A 16,968-nucleotide genomic window follows, 5' to 3' on the forward strand; every position below is an offset into this window, starting at 1 on the left:
CGGCCAGAGAAGAGGCAAGACAGAGTTGTTGTACTCGACAAACTCCACGAAATAAATGCTTTCAATCATCAGAACAAAACCAAAACAGGTCCCTATTGAGGAACAGCGAAGGCCTCCAGTCCAAGCAGAAGACGGAGGCCCCCAGTCCAAGCAAGAGACGGGCAAAGTCGGTAGAAACAACCGGACAGATCGGCCAGAGAAGAGGCAAGACAGAATTGCTGTACTCGACAAACTCAACGAAATAAATGTTTTCAATCATCAAAACAAAATCAAAACAGATCCCTATTGAGGAACAGCGGAGGCCTCCGGTCCAAGCAGGAGACGGAGGCCCCCAGTCCAAGCAAGAGACGGGCAAAGTCGGTAGAAACAACCGGACAGATCGGCCAGAGAAGAAGCAACTTGCCAACCTCAACCTCATAAACGATCACCACTCTCACTTATGGCGCGTGGAGGCACTCTCCAATAAAAGTCTAAAGACTATAGAAAGAGCAGGATAATGCCGTTAATGCAATTACACGGGCTTCTAAAGTGCGTTGGGTCATCTTGATTGGGTGGGCCGTGATCGAGATAATGCAAAAGAAGCCCCCTAAAAGCTACGGATCATGAGGTAAGCAAAAGAAGCCCCCTATCTCGTAGGTAAGCAAAAGAAAGCCCCAAGAGCATCTGCATCAATTTTTTCAAATTTTGGATTAAATTACATTTTAAAAAATTATTTTATTATTTTAGTTATTTATTTTTAAAATATTTACTGCATCAGGCTCTCTATATTAAAATTATTCCACTAAAATTATTGTTTCTTTATTCTTGTTTATTTCATTCTTTATTAAGTGTAGTACAGATCTGATGAGGATGCTTTGATGAATAGTAAGTGTAGTACAGATTAAATAGTAAAATAATGATTAATGTGATGAACAGTGCCTCGCGGGAAGAACCGAGGCACTGTAGCAAAGTTACATAAATTGGGAAGTAGCGAGGGATGGAGTGAGGCTGATGCAGGAGAGTTTCTTCGATTTTGCTCTTCATTCTAACTTTAAAGGAGAGGTAGCGATTGAGATGCGGATGCCCTAAAAGCTACGGGATCCTGAGGTAAGCAAAAGAAGCCCCCTAAAAGCTACGGATAAGCAAAAGAAGTCCCCCTAAAAGCTACGGGATCCTGAGGTAAGCAAAAGAAGCCTCCTAAAAGTTACTGGATCATGAGGTAAGCAAAAGAAGCCCCCCTGGAGTCCTATATATACCTCACGGACTAGCAAAAGAAGCCATTATTAGTTAAGTTACTGAGTTTCAGATCTCGACGTACGGCCGGCCACAAAGGAAGTTATGGTAAGACCAACCAGGCCTGATCATCAACTGTTCATTCATCATCGTCGCCGGCCGCGACATGCCGCTGCCACCTTCAACATCTTCATCACGAGGTGAGCACGTATTCATGTTGAATTAATCCTATATAGTACGCGCGTACTGATCATTTGTCGAGGGGTAATTACAAGGAAAAAATGTGTGTAATTTATTCAGTAACTTAACTCAACTTACTACTTCCATTAATTCTTTTAAGTACTAATTAAAAAAACACTCGCACGCGCGCATGCAGAGAGGAATATTTACAACACTTTGGAGGAGGAGAACCGGAGGATCAGGACCTGAAAATACGCGATGGTCGTCATCGTCACGGAGATGATCCGCGGTAACATTTTTTCTTGGTTATGTTTCTTTCTTTCTTATGCATGCACTCGAAGCATGCTTACTTTTAGTAGAAATTTTGTATCCATATATACTACTCTCTCTCTCTCTCTCTCTCTCTCTCTCTCTCTCTCTCTCTCTCTCTCTCATACACACACGCTCAGACTTATTTTTCTCTCTCTCTCTCTCATACACGCACGCTCAGACTTATTTAAGCTGTTCATTTTTTGTTCGATCGGGATGTGGTGTCTACGAAGCTAGCCCTCATTTCGTCTCTCTCTCTCTATCTCTCTCTCTCTCTCTCATACACACACACGCTCAGACTTATTTAAGCTGTTTATTGTTTGTTCGATCGGGATGTGGTGTCTACAACGCTAGCCCTCATTTCGTCTCTCTCCAATTCCCCTTGGTCATAACTAGTTTTCTGATTTTTGCTTCTCTATTTCTCTGTTTTACTACGCAATCCTTGGATTGTAATGTCAGCAGAGAAAATCTTTTTTACGGGTGAAGAAGTTAATAAAACTTTTTCGGTGAAGAGTTAATTATGATCGATTATGATTGAAAACGAATCTTAGCCATTGATTGCACGAATAAACGGCCGAGATTGGTTGGTGCTCTAAACACTATGTAAATAAGATAGTCTCATGTTAGGATTATTTGGCGATTGGGTTTAGCCGGTTTAGGTTTTCAAAATACTCTTCTGAAAGGGATGGGATTAGAGAATAAATTTTATCCACCGTCGGTGTAAAATCTCATTTTTTCACCACCGTCTATTATGGGCTCCACCGAGTGTTTATTGTTGTGATCCAAACCGTTCATATTTTAAGAACCGCAATATAGTATTGCCATGTAAAAAATCAGCTTGATCGAAAGTCAATACGTGTATCAAAATTTGAATTTTAGTTTATAAAATGAACGATCTGATTTCTGTAAATAATAATAAAGATAAACTATCAATTTTACAAAGTAAAATTTAATTTTTGATACACCTATCGATGTTCGATCAAATTTATTTTTTGCATGGATACATTACTATACTAGATTTACAAGATAAACGGTTCAGATAAAAAAGTGGTGATAAAAAAGTTAAATTTTCCACCGCGGATAGAAATTAAGAATTTAATCTCATTGGATTATGGTGGGAGGGCGGGAAGTGGGCTGCCTCATCTGTGAATAAGGAGTGGACACCTCATTAAAACAGAGAATTTAACGGATGAGATGGGGCCATCGTCTATAACAAGTACATACCTTTCCAAGCGCTACCCGTCGTTGAACACAATTTAAAAAAATTTCAACTTAGATTCACATTTTTATATTTTTTTCGATTCCTCTTGTCGTGACGAGCGATTAATCACAAAAAAAGCTCGACGAAAAACTTAAAAAAAAACTACAAAGATTTTTTTTTTTTTTTAAATGTAGTGTGAAGTCACCCTTAATCTCCAATTCGACATATCCAAAAGTTTTTTTTGATAGGCAACATATCCAAAAGTTTGAAGATTGAATCTCTTCTGAAGAAAAGATTAACATCTCCAATTCTCTTCCTGTAATTTATTTTGGAAGGAATTTTTGTCTTTGTTCAAAAAATTGAGTTTCGATTGTAATTTTTTACTTTTCAGATTTCTCTTGTTATGACGAAGCAATAATCCACAAAAAATTGACGAAAAACTAGAAATATCAAAAACAATTAAATAAAAAAAACCAAATAGATCTATTAATAAAAAATAGGCTACACAAATTGATCTTCAGATTGATTACCATTTACATCTCCAAAAGATTGAAAATCTCCAAGTCTGAGAGAGAGACTCAGAAAGCTGAGAATTGACCCAAAGATGAGAGAGGGCCGCGAAGAGAGGGGAAAAGTTATTCAATGCTTCAGGAGCACCGCCATGTGGTGTTCCAAACTCTTTCTCCACCACATATTTGGCTCTCACCACAAATTGTGTGGCGCCTGCATAAATGTATGGTAGAAAAGAGTTTATGACACTAGCTATATGGTGGTGCCCCAGGTGCATGCAACTTTATTTTTAAAAAATTCTTTGTAGCTATTTTAAAATAATGCGATAATTAAACACTTTTACATATAGGAATATGTCTTGAAGAAATAGTGCAAGTTTTGTAAAAAAGAGAAATAATTTTCTCTTTTTTCAATACAAAGTCGCGTGCATATATGAATTGTGGCCCCATTAGTACACATATTCAGCGATGGCTACACCGCTAACTGTAATTTTTTTTTTTGTGCTTTTTCTTGCCTCATTGACGCCCAATGGCTGTCAATAGTACAAAACCTTCACGTTTCAACGTCATTAACCTGGTAATATGGTTGGATTGCAAAGGGGATAAATTCATGGCTTAGGTTGTTGAGGTACAAAACCTTCATGGTCTGAATTTGAGCAAGGAAAGTGAAGATGTGATGTGTTCATTTGTACCTGATTCTATAGATTATGGCCCTCCTGGGCTTAAATAATTGGACCATAGTTTTGAAGACATTGGGCCTTCTAAGGTGATTCAAAGGCCAGTTGCCCTTAATCTTGATCGATCTCGTTCTAACTATTGTGTGGGCCTTTGGAGTAGCATTCATAGACAAAGATCATCCCTCGAGGCTCACAAATTGGAAATGAGAGAGAGAATTGTCGAAGAGAAAGGTTAAAAAGAAGAAATTTCTTGCTTTTTGGGGTTAAGGATGATAACTTGAATCCTAGAAAAAAGAAGGTCCCGTCTTCTTCTTTATCTTCTGATGATATACGGAATATGAACTCTCTTTTCAGGAAAGCTTGTAGACATTGAATCTAGATACCATGTTGGGCCCCGAGGTTAAAGGAGGGAGAAATTTCTCATAAAGAAATTCGTTGAGATAGAGGAAAAAGAAATAGTGGATAAAATCGGTGCTCTTGATAATGTGGATACAGATGATCACTTGGAGGAGGCTATTGATTTTGAGGAAGGGGATTCTCTTTCCTTGGAATTTTAACTTCGAGGATTGTTGGCTTTCGGTTTGTTTCTCTCGGGTTGTTTTCTTGTTCTTTGGCGTTTTTTTTTTTTGGCTATCGGTTTCAGGTATTTTTTAGGATGCTTTTGGCGTTATTTGGTTTTTTACTATACGTTTCAGTTTTTTTGGTGTGGTTGGCTTCTTGCCTTCTTTTGGTTTTGATTCTTGGGTGGCATTTTACCAGTATGCCCAATATCCTTTTATCTTTGTTTTCTTTGCTTAGCAAAAAAAATAGTACAAAACCTTAATTTGAAAGAGAATGATAAAATAAGTGCACTCATTAACTTTTGGTCATTTCTTTTGAAGAAGAAATTTCTTTCGAGAAGCTGAAAAATACAAGGAAAAATGGGGATGGACAATATGGGGCGCAAGGTGTTTACCAGAGTACGTATGTACTATTGTTAAGTTAAATGTTAAAGTGCACAGTATTAACCAACCCAAACTAAACGAGTCTTGTGTTGCAATTAATTAATTGAGTTCGGTTATATAAATTTTATTTTTTAATTAAGCTCTATCCGGTGCTATTTTAAAATGGCAAAGTCTGATGTCCTCCATTTCTTTCTACTCAAGCTTTTGCCATTCTGGTAATTGTAATGGTGCTATTATTGGAAAGGCAACAAAAAGGATTTCATCTGCAGAATGGCATGCTTTGGTCTCGGCCAATCTCGGGTTGCTTCTGGGCCTCATCCAGATATATCAAAATCGAAAAGTTTCTCTATTTGAAACTCGCCCCGCCACCATGGCCATTTCCCTCGCGGCACTATGCATCTCTGTCTTTGCACCAGCAGCTCTGCTCAAATCCAAAGCAATGAAAGTGGAGGAGGAGGAGCAACAAACCACTGGGCATTTTTTCTACTGCTGTCGAATCCGTGACATGCATTTCCTGATCTCAGGTATCCATGTGATTAAACCCCTTCGATTTTGTCGATTTTTAAGATATAATTTCACATGGTACCAATTATATCGGTTTTGCAATTCTATGAATTGGAACTGACCATCAATTGCAATAACCGAAACAATCTAGTGAGCTTTGAAGTAGTTCGATGCTATCGGTTTAGGCCTCAAAATGCAGAAGTTATCCAATTGTACAAATATAATGGTTCTGTTTTAATTGGTGTACGAATCTTAATTTTAAGCTCAAAACTGAACCGAAATTTGATGTTTAGTATTTCAAAACTGAGCACGCCCGAACTAACTTAAAATCCGATCAAAATTGTTTGTTTGGGTTTGATTGATACTATCTGTTTGGTTTGACAATTTTCTTTTTCATCCCTGGTTTCAGGTGTTGTTACCCTGTCATGCCTTATATCTGTCTTCGTCGCAGATGGGCTCGTTTGGATTGTGTTAGTCTCATGTGCTTGTATCGTCTCTGCTCTACTCGTGGCTTGGTGTTTCTTGTGTCTACCCATTTTCGGAAGAACCAAATCCGATCGTGGTGAATTGGGGCCCAGAAGGGTGTAATTCTCCGTCTTGCAGCATTTGTCACATTTCCACTATCCCTGATCCTTATACAAACATATATGAACCAAGATAAAATATTAGAAAGAGTTGTATTATGGTCGAATACTAGGTCTATAGCTTAAATAAGTGTACGACTTTCCTTTTTAATCATATGATCAAGTGTGAAGTATCACAATACAAACCACTTAAAAGTGATGAGAATATATAGAGGTCTTATTGTAAACTTATTGGCCTTGTATGTATGCTAATTGCAATAATTTACAATTTTAAATTCCGTATCTTGCATTACGAACACTGTCACATTAGTCGCCGTGTGCGTCTCCTCCAAATGTAATCTACCTAAAAAAATAAAGAAGACCCAAAGCACAATTGAATCTACTAGCCTGCCCCAAGGAGTTGCACTACCAAGGAGTTGTACTTTTAAAACTATGGTTCTGCTTCTAGTAGTACTAAGCAGTCCATGAAGAGAAAGAACTCAGTTGGAATCCTTTGCCTCCGTTGATTTCTTTGATGCACTCCTATTGTCGCCCTGAAATTCTACCCAAATCTGTCTTTTCCATTCCACAACTCACTTTGCCAATGTCCCATGGAAAAATCTCCACTACTGTAGTCTAGTTCTCTTTTGCAATTCTTTCCTGAAGCTTCTGCATAAATGAAATAAAGTGAGATTCACCCAAACTTGTACTCAAATTGAAGATTATATAAAAAAATTTATTTATGGTCCGGCATGGACATGGTCTCTCATAATCCGTGACCTGAGATTTTCAATACGGTCTACGTAACACGGTATAATAATGTATATGTGAAGACATCCATGTTGACCTTTTCATCCCAAGTTTAGTACTACACCAAAATTAAAACCAAACAAGACAACGAAAGAGGAATCAGAGACAGTAAGCGAAATGGTTAGCCAGATGATGCTAACTCATGGCTTCGCGGTGGATTTCTTCTTAGGGAATTGGGCAAGGCAGGTTCAAGCTCCGATCTCAACCACATAAGATGAAGAAATCATAAACAAAGAGAGAGAGAGAGAGAGCGAGAGAGAGAGAGAGGATCAGCTCACCTCCAAACTTCATGGAATGCATTATGGGCGAGGACATCCAAAAACCCACAAGTGCAAAGTGGAAAATTGAAAATCGAAAAAGCAATAAACAAACCACCCCCTTGTTATCCACCAAACCCTTCCAAACTGTAATTTTAGGGCCCCATTATGGGCGCAGACCGGTAATCTAAATTGTTGATAGTTTACTCTTTTTTTTTGAACTGTCAAAATAAATTTTATTAATCTTTAAAAATGATTACAAAGACTAACAGAAGCAAGGAGAACTGTTCATCTCACACTTATTGATAATAATAACAGCGGTAGCAAAATATTTAACTTGGTCGCTCATTGATAATGGGAAATGAATCATAATTTTCACACTTTATTTTTTGTTTTTGTCCACATGAATTTACAATGTTGCCATTAATGTGTGAAAAAATTGTACTGAAAGATGGGCAAGATAATAAATTCATATAGATAAAGATGAAAAAGGGAGTATGCATGGTTTCTAAAAAAAATGAAGTGTGAAAATCACCACCTTTGATAAATACATAAACAAATTACATATAATGTACAACTCAAGTTTAAAAATTTATGTGAACTGTCCATGTTTTTTTCTTCTTCTAAGCAATATGAACTGTCCATTTCATACAAATTGTTCATCTACTTGATAGGGCAAATTTCATTAACCTCCCTTGAGGTTTCTGACACAAACAAATACCTCCTCTGAGATTTCTGAAATAACACTAAACCTCCCTTCCTTTTCTGACACAGCAAAAAGGGACCCCTTGCCGTTACTTTTCAAAGGATGGTGTTAACATTGGCGAGAGAAGTACAAAAAATACCCTCATGACAAAGAAAACAAATTGCACAGAATTATTTAGAATGAATCAGTCTTCGTCACTTTCATTTTTTGGAATGAATCAACTTAAAAACAACTAGGCTTAATCTTATTAATTTTTTTGATTTTTGTTTGTTAATGAAATTTAAAAAAATAGAATTGTGTGAAATCAAATTTATATCAAAGCCGAAATAATTAACTTTTTTGGGCTTTATGGAATTACTTTTTGACGATTATAATTAAGAAAATTACCCGTCATGTTGAACAAAAAAAAAAATGGAAACAGAGTTTATACTCATGAATTTATTTTTATTTGCGAAATAGCATGAAGGGGGTCCAACTTTTATGTTTTTTTTTAAACTTGTTGTCACTCTTATGCGGCCTCCGCCATCTCATACCACCAATGTTTTTTTTTATGTCTTCAAATCCGCCACAACTATTCTATTCACTTAGGCGTGGTCAAATCTTTACTGATATTTGAGATAGATTTTTGAATAAGCTGAATTTTTACAAAGAACCTCAAAATAATGTTTTAAACAAATTGAATGACTCCAATCATTTAAATAAAACCTCAAAAGGGTCTCCCGCAACGTGGTGTACACCAAATGGTTTAGCGCGGCTTGGATGTTGTCTGTGTTGCGTGGCTTGGATGTCGTCCGTTCAGCAATCCAATGGTTCAAATCTCATCTTGGCAATGAACGGCTTGAATTCAACATGGGTGGAGATGAGATTTGAATTGTTAGATTGCCGAACAGACGGCATCTGAGCCGCACAACACGGTGTTGTGCAACAGCTACATAGCACCAATCCCTACATGCACGGTGCACTAACCCTCATTCCCACTCACAATGGGTACACATACTATTGCCAAAAAAAAGAAAAATTGCCGAGCCCCACGGCCCCCCCCACCGCCTCCTGTAAATTGAGAATTGAATCTAGTTGGAAGTGTCCCCACCAAAATACCAAAACGTATGCCCCGAGTCCCCACCAGAATACCAAAATGTATGCCGTATAGCGTATGCGTAGAGGCAGTATGTTGCTTTACCTACCCTAAGAGCAAGTTTATCAGGGGAGCTAAAATGGCCATTTGAGCTATTTTACCGAAGGAGAACCAAAAAAACAGGTTGTAGTAGAGGAGATAAAAAGAAAGGTAAGATAGCTTTGAAGAATTGGTTCTGTATTTAATACCTCACAACTGTTCATCCGGAATATCATTTATTTGATTATTTAATTCTCTCTCTCTGCCTCTCCCTCTCCCTCTCCCTTTCCCCCTCTCTCTCATATCATAATAATAGGATAAAGGAAAAGATTGAAAGAATGTGTATTTTAATAGAGAATAGATTAAATAAATAGTATTGATATAGTGTTAAAAAAAATATGAATAAGTAAAATGAGGAGGAAATGTTTTTAACTAAGTACCGACAAACTTACCTTAAGTCTAGCTGATCAGTTTACTATCACGGATTCACTAGATTAGGTTACGAGGAGGAAATTACAGTGTGACCTTCCATTCTAACAAATGCGGGAAACTCCCCTAAGTTCTAACAATGGCATTAGTCTCCCTTAATTTGTAAGTTATTGTCTAGATTCCCCCCCGTATGGTGGATTAGGCATTTCCATGTGCCTTTCATTTGGCAAAATAGACGTAGGAGAGAGAGGAAAAAAACCCCATGATTATCAAACCAAAAAATGCATAAGTAATTATAGAAGTTCGACCAAAGTATGTGTAACTCAAGTTTTTGTTTCAATATTAAATCGCAAATCAAAGCTGATTAAAGAAAAAGATGTACATTTAAAACCTGTTTGAGGAAACAACTATCCTAGATTGAGAAGGCAATGTTGTAAAAGACAACACAAGGCAGCTCTTATCGCGGTGATTGATTCTTCATCTGGGTAATGCTATCAAAACGGTTCGGGTGGAAACCAAGTCGTGCACAAAATCAAAGTCATTATCATCTTTCTGAATTTCACAGTGACAAAACATGACCAAAGTCATGAGATAAATGGATATTGAACACCGCGTCCACTGCAATCTAAATTAGAGCGCAAAAAATAGAAGTAAAAAATCGAGCTTCATCAATAAAGTATCACCGGATCAATCTCAAAACACAAGTTAAAGCAAATGTTTCAAGAACACCACATTTATCCCACAAACTTAATATGATTCTACAAATCACAATCACATAAAGGAAATGAAAGAAACAGAGAGAATAAGATGAAGTCCCTTGCTTGCTTTAACATAAAAAAACACCACCCTTTTAAGAGATGATCCAAAGGCGTTCGTGCTGTGATTGCGAAGGCGCACCGGCACTTCGTTGGTGTTGTTTTCCTTTCAAGAGCGGGCCGGTGTGCCAGTTTGGATTTCTGCTTCCGATTGACTATTTCATCTTGCGCTTACTTCGTGTTTGAGTTGGGGATCCTTTTGGATCCTCTACTTCTGAGTCACTGACGGGTCTCTCATACTGGCACTTAACGTAGATTTGCTTCGATAGGGTGTCCTTGAGTCTGTAGCCTGTGTGCTTCTAGCAGTAACTCGTGTCTTTGATTTAGTAATTTTGATTCATTCATGTACATTGTGATGAATTCTTTTCCCTTCTTGGGTGATGAATGTATTGCTTGGCGTTGATTAAAAAAAAATAGAGAGCGAGAGAGATGCTCCAAAGCACTTCTATTGAATGCATTTTTTGGAACTAGACCTCATGTTTCCATCTCACAAATCTAGCCCCTGAAAATTTAAACTCAAACAGACACCTTCCATTCCAAAATGTAAAAAGGAATTGAAGGGGACATAATATGATGGTTGTCTTAATCCACTGATAACCAAATTAGCAAAAATCTTACTGGTGGTAACCCTAGCCCCAATCAAATCTGAGAATTCCAATCCCAAATCAAGCACCTACCAGGTGAATTATCCACAACACAAGTAAGCAGTGAAACCCCATTCTTGTTTAAACATACCCTACTTGTAAACCCTAATCATCAAAACAAAATTAGTTTTTTTTGCTTTAATGGAGAGTCAAAGGAAATCAAACAACCATCTAGTTTAAACATATTCCCATCCGAACTCAACGTCTCAAACAAAAATCAAACAACCACCTGCCATTGCTTCCCTACTATACATAAAGAGTGAGTTATGGTTAGAGCATCCGCATCTCTCTCTCTACTCCCTCTTCTATTGTCAGCCTCTACGGTCCCTTTGGGATAGCAGAGTCCCCCCAATCCCAAAAATTGTAAATTTCACTTCCTTTTTTTTTTTTTTTTTCCTATCATTGTAAACTCCACTTTGAAGAAGCTACCAAGGTGAATTTAGATCTGCAGCATATTTTAAGGGATTTTGTTGTGTAATTTTGACTATGTTTGTGTCACCAAGGTGTCTCGCGATATTGTGTGCCCTTCGCACAATTTGGCCAAGTGAACCATGTGATATTGTATGATGTCTTAGTTGTTGTTTAATGGATATGTTTTGTTTCTTATAGAAAAATGGTCCTTGATCGGCCATCATCGTCGTTGGATCAAACCTTCTGGCTCACAAATCCCTTACATAAAATTAAAAAGTCCAGAAATTCTGAGACCACTGCATAACATGTGGGGCCTACTCCGGACCCTGCAAAAATACATAAAAACACCCATAAATTTTAACATATTTTTTGATGGAGCCTGGTAAAAAATCAGCTCTAACAGATATCAGTAGATACATGTTTCTGAATTCGTAGGGGCGAAATTGCGACCTATAAAATCATGAGTTTTTTTACTTTTCATTTTAATTAAAGTAAAAGACCTTAAAATGTATTCGGCACGTATATTTCTTAAATGTTATACTTGTTGCATTCCACAAATATCGCAAAAATATAAAACACAGAGGCTCCCAATTCCCAAATACCCTTGAAATTTGGAGGTCATGATCACCTGATCCCCCTCTCTCTCTCTCTCTCTCTCTCTCTCTCTCTCTCTCTCTCTGGTTTCTTCATCTTATGTGGGTTTTCTTTTTGATCCGTTCATCTTATGCGGTTGAGATTGGATTACTTGAACCTGCCTCGCCTGATTCCCTAAGAATAAATCCGCCGCGAAGCCATGAGTTAGCATCATCTGGCTCTAACCATTTCGCTTACTATCTTTGATTCCTCTTTCGTTGTCTTGTTTGGTTTTAATTTTGGTGTAGTACTACTTGGGATTAAAAGGTCAACATGGATGTCTTCTTAATTTGTGTTTGTTTGTTGCCTTCACATATACAGTATGCCATAGTACACGGGCCATATTGAAAATCCGAGGTTACGGATTATGGGAGACCATATTTGGACCATAAATAAAAAATTTAATCTTCAATTTGAGTAAAAGTTTGAGTGAAAGCTCTAGCGCACTAATGATAATGGAAAAGCCAGATTTTGGTTGAATTTCAGGGCGACAATGGAAGTGCATTAGAGAAATCAACGGAGGCAGAGGATTCCAAGGACTTCTTTCTCTTCATGGATTGCTTATTGGAGTACTACTAGAAGCAGAACCTGAGTTTTGAAAGTACAACTCCTTGGTTGTGCAACTCCTTGGGGCATGCTAGTAGATTCAATTATGCTTTGGGTTTTCCTTATTTTCTTAGCTAGGTAGATTACATATGGAGGAGACGCACACAGTGACTGATGTGACAGTGGTCGTAATGCAAGATACATATTTAAAATTGTACAAGGTTGCAATTAGCATACATACAAGGCCATTCAGTTTATAATAAGACCTCTATATATTCTCATCACTTTTAAGTGGTCTATATTGTGATGCTTCACACATGATCATATGATTAAAAAGGGAAGTCATACACTTATTTAAGCTATAGACCTAGTATTCGACTATAATACAACTCTTACTATCATTTTACCGAGGAAAAAAAAAAAAACCTCTTACTAACATTTTATCTTGGTTCATATATGTATGTTTAAGGATTAAGGATTAGGGACAGTGGAAATGTGACAAAAACTGCAAGATGGAGAATTACACCCTTTTGGGACCCGATTCACCATGGCCGGATTTGGTTCTTCCGAAAATGGGTAGAAACAGGAAACACCAAGCCACGAGTAGAGCAGAGACAATACAAGCACATGAGACAAACACAATCCAAACAAGCCCATCTGCGACGAAGACGGATACAATGCATGACAGGGTAACAACACCTGAAACCAGGGACGAAAAAAAAATCGTCAAACCAAACGAATAGCATCAATCAAACCCAAGCAGACAATTTTGATCGGTTTTTAAGTTAGTTCTCGGTTTTGAAATTGTAAACATCAAATTTCTGTTCAATTTTGGGCTTAAAATTAAGATTCATACACCAATTACAACAGAACCATTATATTTGTACAATTGGATAACTACTGCATTTTGAGGCCTAAACCGATAGCATCGAACTACTTCAAAACACAATGGATTGATTCGGTTATTGCAATTGATGGTCAGTTCCGATTCATAGAATTGCAAAACCGATACAATTGGTACCATGTGAAAATACATCTTAAAAATCGACAAAACCGAAGGGGTTTAATGACATGGATACCTGAGAGCAGGACATTCATGTCGCGGATTCGACAGTAATAGAGAAAATGCCCAATGGTTTGTTGCTCCTCCTCCTCCACTTTCACTGCTTTGAATTTGAGCAAAGCTGCTGCTGCGAAGATAGAGATGCATAATGCTGCGAGGGAAATGGCCATGGTGGTGGGTCGAGTTTCAAATGGAGAATCTTTTCGGTTCTGATATACCTGGATGAGGCCCAGAAGCAACCCGAGATTGGCCGAGACCAAAGCATACCATTCTGCAGATGAAATCATTTCTGTTGCCTTTCCAATAATAGCACTATTACAATTACCACAATGGCAAAAGTGTGATCAGTAGAAAGAATTGGAGGACATCAGACTTGCCATTTCAAAAATAGCCCCGGAGAGAGCTTAATGGAAAAATAGAATTCATGCAACCGAACACAATTTGTTTGGTCACAAGACTCGTTTAGTTTGGCTTGGTTAGTAGTTAGCACTGTGCATTTCACTTAACGGTAGACATACGTACGTACTCAATCAAACTCTTTCCGCCCCAAATTGTTCATCCCCTTTTTCTCCTTGTATTTTTCAGTGTCTTGAAAAACAATTTTCCCGTTCAAAATGCAATGACCAAAGCATACCATTCTGCAAATGAAATCCTTTATGTTGCCTTTCCAGTAACAGCACTTTTACTACTAGTACCCGCAAAGGCAAAAGGGTGAGCAGAAAGAAATGGAGGACAGCCAACAGACTTAGCCAATTTAAATAATATAGCACTATTGCACTTATCTTAACGGTAGTACATACGTGAATTGAATTATTAATGGACATCCCTTACGAGTAATTTAACGGGAAAAAATGTCAAGCACGTATTTATGAGTAAAATTCAATAGTCTAATCTTTTGCATTCAGCTGTTGTTAGGTTCATAATGAGATTGAAAACAAAGTTACCAAAAAGAAAAATGAGCGGAATTGAAAATGTAAAAATTTATGATTGAAACTTTTTTGCATTTGTTAGTTTTGCATTAATATTTTGTGAATTATAATTCGTCTCAACGAGATGAATTGAAAAGGTAAAAATTTATGATTGAAACTCAATTTTTTTTGAAAAAATACAAAAATAATGGAAGATTGGATCGAACACCTACACATGCATATCAGATTCAGGGACGGATATTGTTCAAGTTAACAAGGTGTGCAATGTAGTTGAATTTTTCTAAAGTTTTGTCAGTAATTCTATAAGCTAACTAGACCAAAAAAAAAGTAGTTATTATTATGAATGCAAATCAACACATTTAGATTATCGACAATAAAGATGAAGAGAGAACGCAGAACATAATACTTACACTAATAGATTTTTCTTTTTCTATTTCTTTTTTCAACTTTTTTATTATGATTATGAGCTTTATTTGAGGTAATGTATTAGGTATTTAAATATAAACTATCTGGATTGATGTGCTGTAAGTGGATTGTGATTGAGGGTTCGATTGATTTTAGGTTGGGTGTTCAATTTTTTTTGGCTTACGTGTTCAAGACTATTAGAATTTGGGTATTCATTAATATTTGAGTTGGGTATTCAAAGAAAGACTTGTCCATAATTTTTACATGTATTATAAGCAAATAAAATTTATTTGAGTGTTCAGTTGACTATGAAATGCTACACATGGAGCCGCCTCTGCAACGTGGCAGAGCTAGAATTCTTGATTAAATGATATAAATTTGAATAGAATGACCTCTAAATTTTAGAAACTTCATTTGATAAGATATGACTTTTGATTTTAAGGAAGCCACGAAACTTTTCGTTATTTTTTTTTGGTTAAATTTTTTTTTGGTTACTTTGAACATGATGCATGCATGACGGTCTCATTTTAGAATATTGTAAAAGATAGCTGCACATTTTCAAAAAAACAAAAAGGCGAGACTATTCACAATCTCATACTTTCTCCCTCAGTCCACTACATTTCGGTAAATAGTTGTTGAAAATCATATATAACATTTCGGTAAATAGATGTTAAAAACAAGATTATATTTCGGTAACTACATGTTGAAAATATGTTCAATCTTCGGTAGACAACTGCCGAACATAGATTTTCGATAAATAGCTGTTGAAAAAAATATTATATTTTGGTAATTGTATGCTGAAAATGTATCTCAATTTCGGTAACTAATTGTCGAGTATAATTGAAAATTTTCAACAGGCTAAGGAAGAAAATACGGAGCTGCGAATAGTCGGCCCCAACAAAAAAGATAGCAGCACAAAAAATTATTGGTGAAATTACACAAAGATCCCTCAATCTATAAATTTTTAACACAGAGATCCCCTAACGTTTAAAATCATTCATTCGGACCCCCTCATTTATATGAAATACAATTTTTTTGGCTAACTCTATTAACGAAATGAGAGAAAATAACGATTCTACCCCCTAAAAATTGCCCACACGAATCCCCTCATCTATAAAAAATTATCCACCCTAACCCCTTCATTTTAATGTTCTTTTGACAGAAGGAAGCTGATTGGTTAACAGTTATAAATGATAGGGATGCTTTTTGTTTTTTTTGTTTTTAAAGATTAAGGGGTGTTTATATTGAAAACGTATAAATAAGTGGATCTCCGTATAATCTTACCAAAATTATTTTAGAAACCACAAACGTTACGTAGGCAACTGGAAGGTCTATAGAAAATTTGTAAACAATTTTTCTATTGTCAACTCATACAAGAAGATAAAGAAAACACGTATTCTTGTGTATTTTTTTATATTTTTTAATATATATTCACACATTTATTATTGTCCGTTGATTGGGCTGAATCAGAAGCAAACGACCATCAGCCGTCGCATGAAATGTTCCCCTCCGCTAGATTTGCTATAGCTCATCCGACCCCACTGGGGCTTTGCCATGGCGTCCACCGTGAGGGACGCAATCGGAGATATTGCCTACGCGGAAAGAAGATTTGAATCTCATTAATGGCGCGTGCAGTCACTCTCCAACTAAAGTCTGGCAACCATAAAAATGCAATTACACGCGCTTTTAAAGTGCGTTGGGTCATTTTGACCAGTTGGGTGAGCCGTGACCGTGAGGTGAGGTAAGCGGCTGATTCTACAGTACCTAGATTCACTGTATAATCGAGGCCATGTGCTTGTAGAGAAAATGTTTCTGACTAGCCGTGAATGGTTATTTACCGCGTCAATTGTGATCGTTCAAAAATGTTTTGAATGTTTCGGATGATATTAAAACTTTTTTGAGAAAAAGTGTAACCCGTTTTTGAAAAAATTTCATTGAAATCCAAACCGTCAAAAGTCGAAACAGACGGCCAAAATCGCGCAGAGCCGTGAATAAGTTTCTTTCATGCTAGTCGCTAGTTGGTCCACTTAGATCGATGTTTAGGAATTGGCTGGGAGAATATCCTCAGGGACATCCTCTTTTTCAACCATAGAGATCATGCACCAGT

At 37.0% G+C, this 16,968-nt stretch overlaps 2 protein-coding genes across 3 annotated transcripts; one reads left to right on the forward strand and one right to left on the reverse strand.

Moving 5' to 3' along the window:
• Positions 1-5,178: 5,178 nt before the first annotated feature.
• On the forward strand, positions 5,179-6,275 carry LOC131306316 (uncharacterized). Its single transcript, XM_058332469.1, has 2 exons — positions 5,179-5,556; positions 5,946-6,275. The coding sequence occupies exons 1-2, from the start codon at positions 5,208-5,210 to the stop codon at positions 6,122-6,124; spliced, it is 528 nt and encodes a 175-aa protein (XP_058188452.1). The 5' UTR covers positions 5,179-5,207; the 3' UTR covers positions 6,125-6,275.
• Positions 6,276-12,541: 6,266 nt separating this feature from the next.
• Positions 12,542-14,454, reverse strand: LOC131306317 (uncharacterized). Of its 2 annotated transcripts, XR_009193829.1 has the most exons (3): positions 13,544-14,454; positions 12,891-13,163; positions 12,542-12,853 (listed from the first exon to the last, which is right to left on the reverse strand). XR_009193829.1 is itself a non-coding variant. In XM_058332470.1 (2 exons), exons 1-2 carry the CDS (start codon positions 13,812-13,814, stop codon positions 12,985-12,987), a joined length of 450 nt encoding a protein of 149 aa, XP_058188453.1. In that variant the 5' UTR covers positions 13,815-14,454; the 3' UTR covers positions 12,542-12,984. The 2 variants fall into 2 exon arrangements, 1 of the variants encoding a protein (XP_058188453.1); XM_058332470.1 differs by having other exon boundaries at positions 12,542-13,163.
• Between the last annotated feature and the right edge of the window lie 2,514 nt (positions 14,455-16,968).

The sequence above is a fragment of the Rhododendron vialii genome, chromosome 11a, assembly GCF_030253575.1.
Source record: "Rhododendron vialii isolate Sample 1 chromosome 11a, ASM3025357v1".
NCBI lineage: Eukaryota > Viridiplantae > Streptophyta > Magnoliopsida > Ericales > Ericaceae > Rhododendron > Rhododendron vialii.

What these genes read in the sequence shown, in the direction of transcription:
- LOC131306317 (XM_058332470.1), bottom strand. Translation starts at nt 13,814, where the DNA reads ATGATTTCATCTGCAGAATGGTATGCTTTGGTCTCGGCCAATCTCGGG. An exon ending in CATGAATGTCCTGCTCTCAG is followed by an intron (nt 13,164 to 13,543) that starts GTATCCATGTCA and finishes CCCTGGTTTCAG; the next exon opens with GTGTTGTTACCCTGTCATGC.
- LOC131306316 (XM_058332469.1), top strand. Translation starts at nt 5,208, where the DNA reads ATGTCCTCCATTTCTTTCTACTCAAGCTTTTGCCATTCTGGTAATTGT. An exon ending in CATGCATTTCCTGATCTCAG is followed by an intron (nt 5,557 to 5,945) that starts GTATCCATGTGA and finishes CCCTGGTTTCAG; the next exon opens with GTGTTGTTACCCTGTCATGC.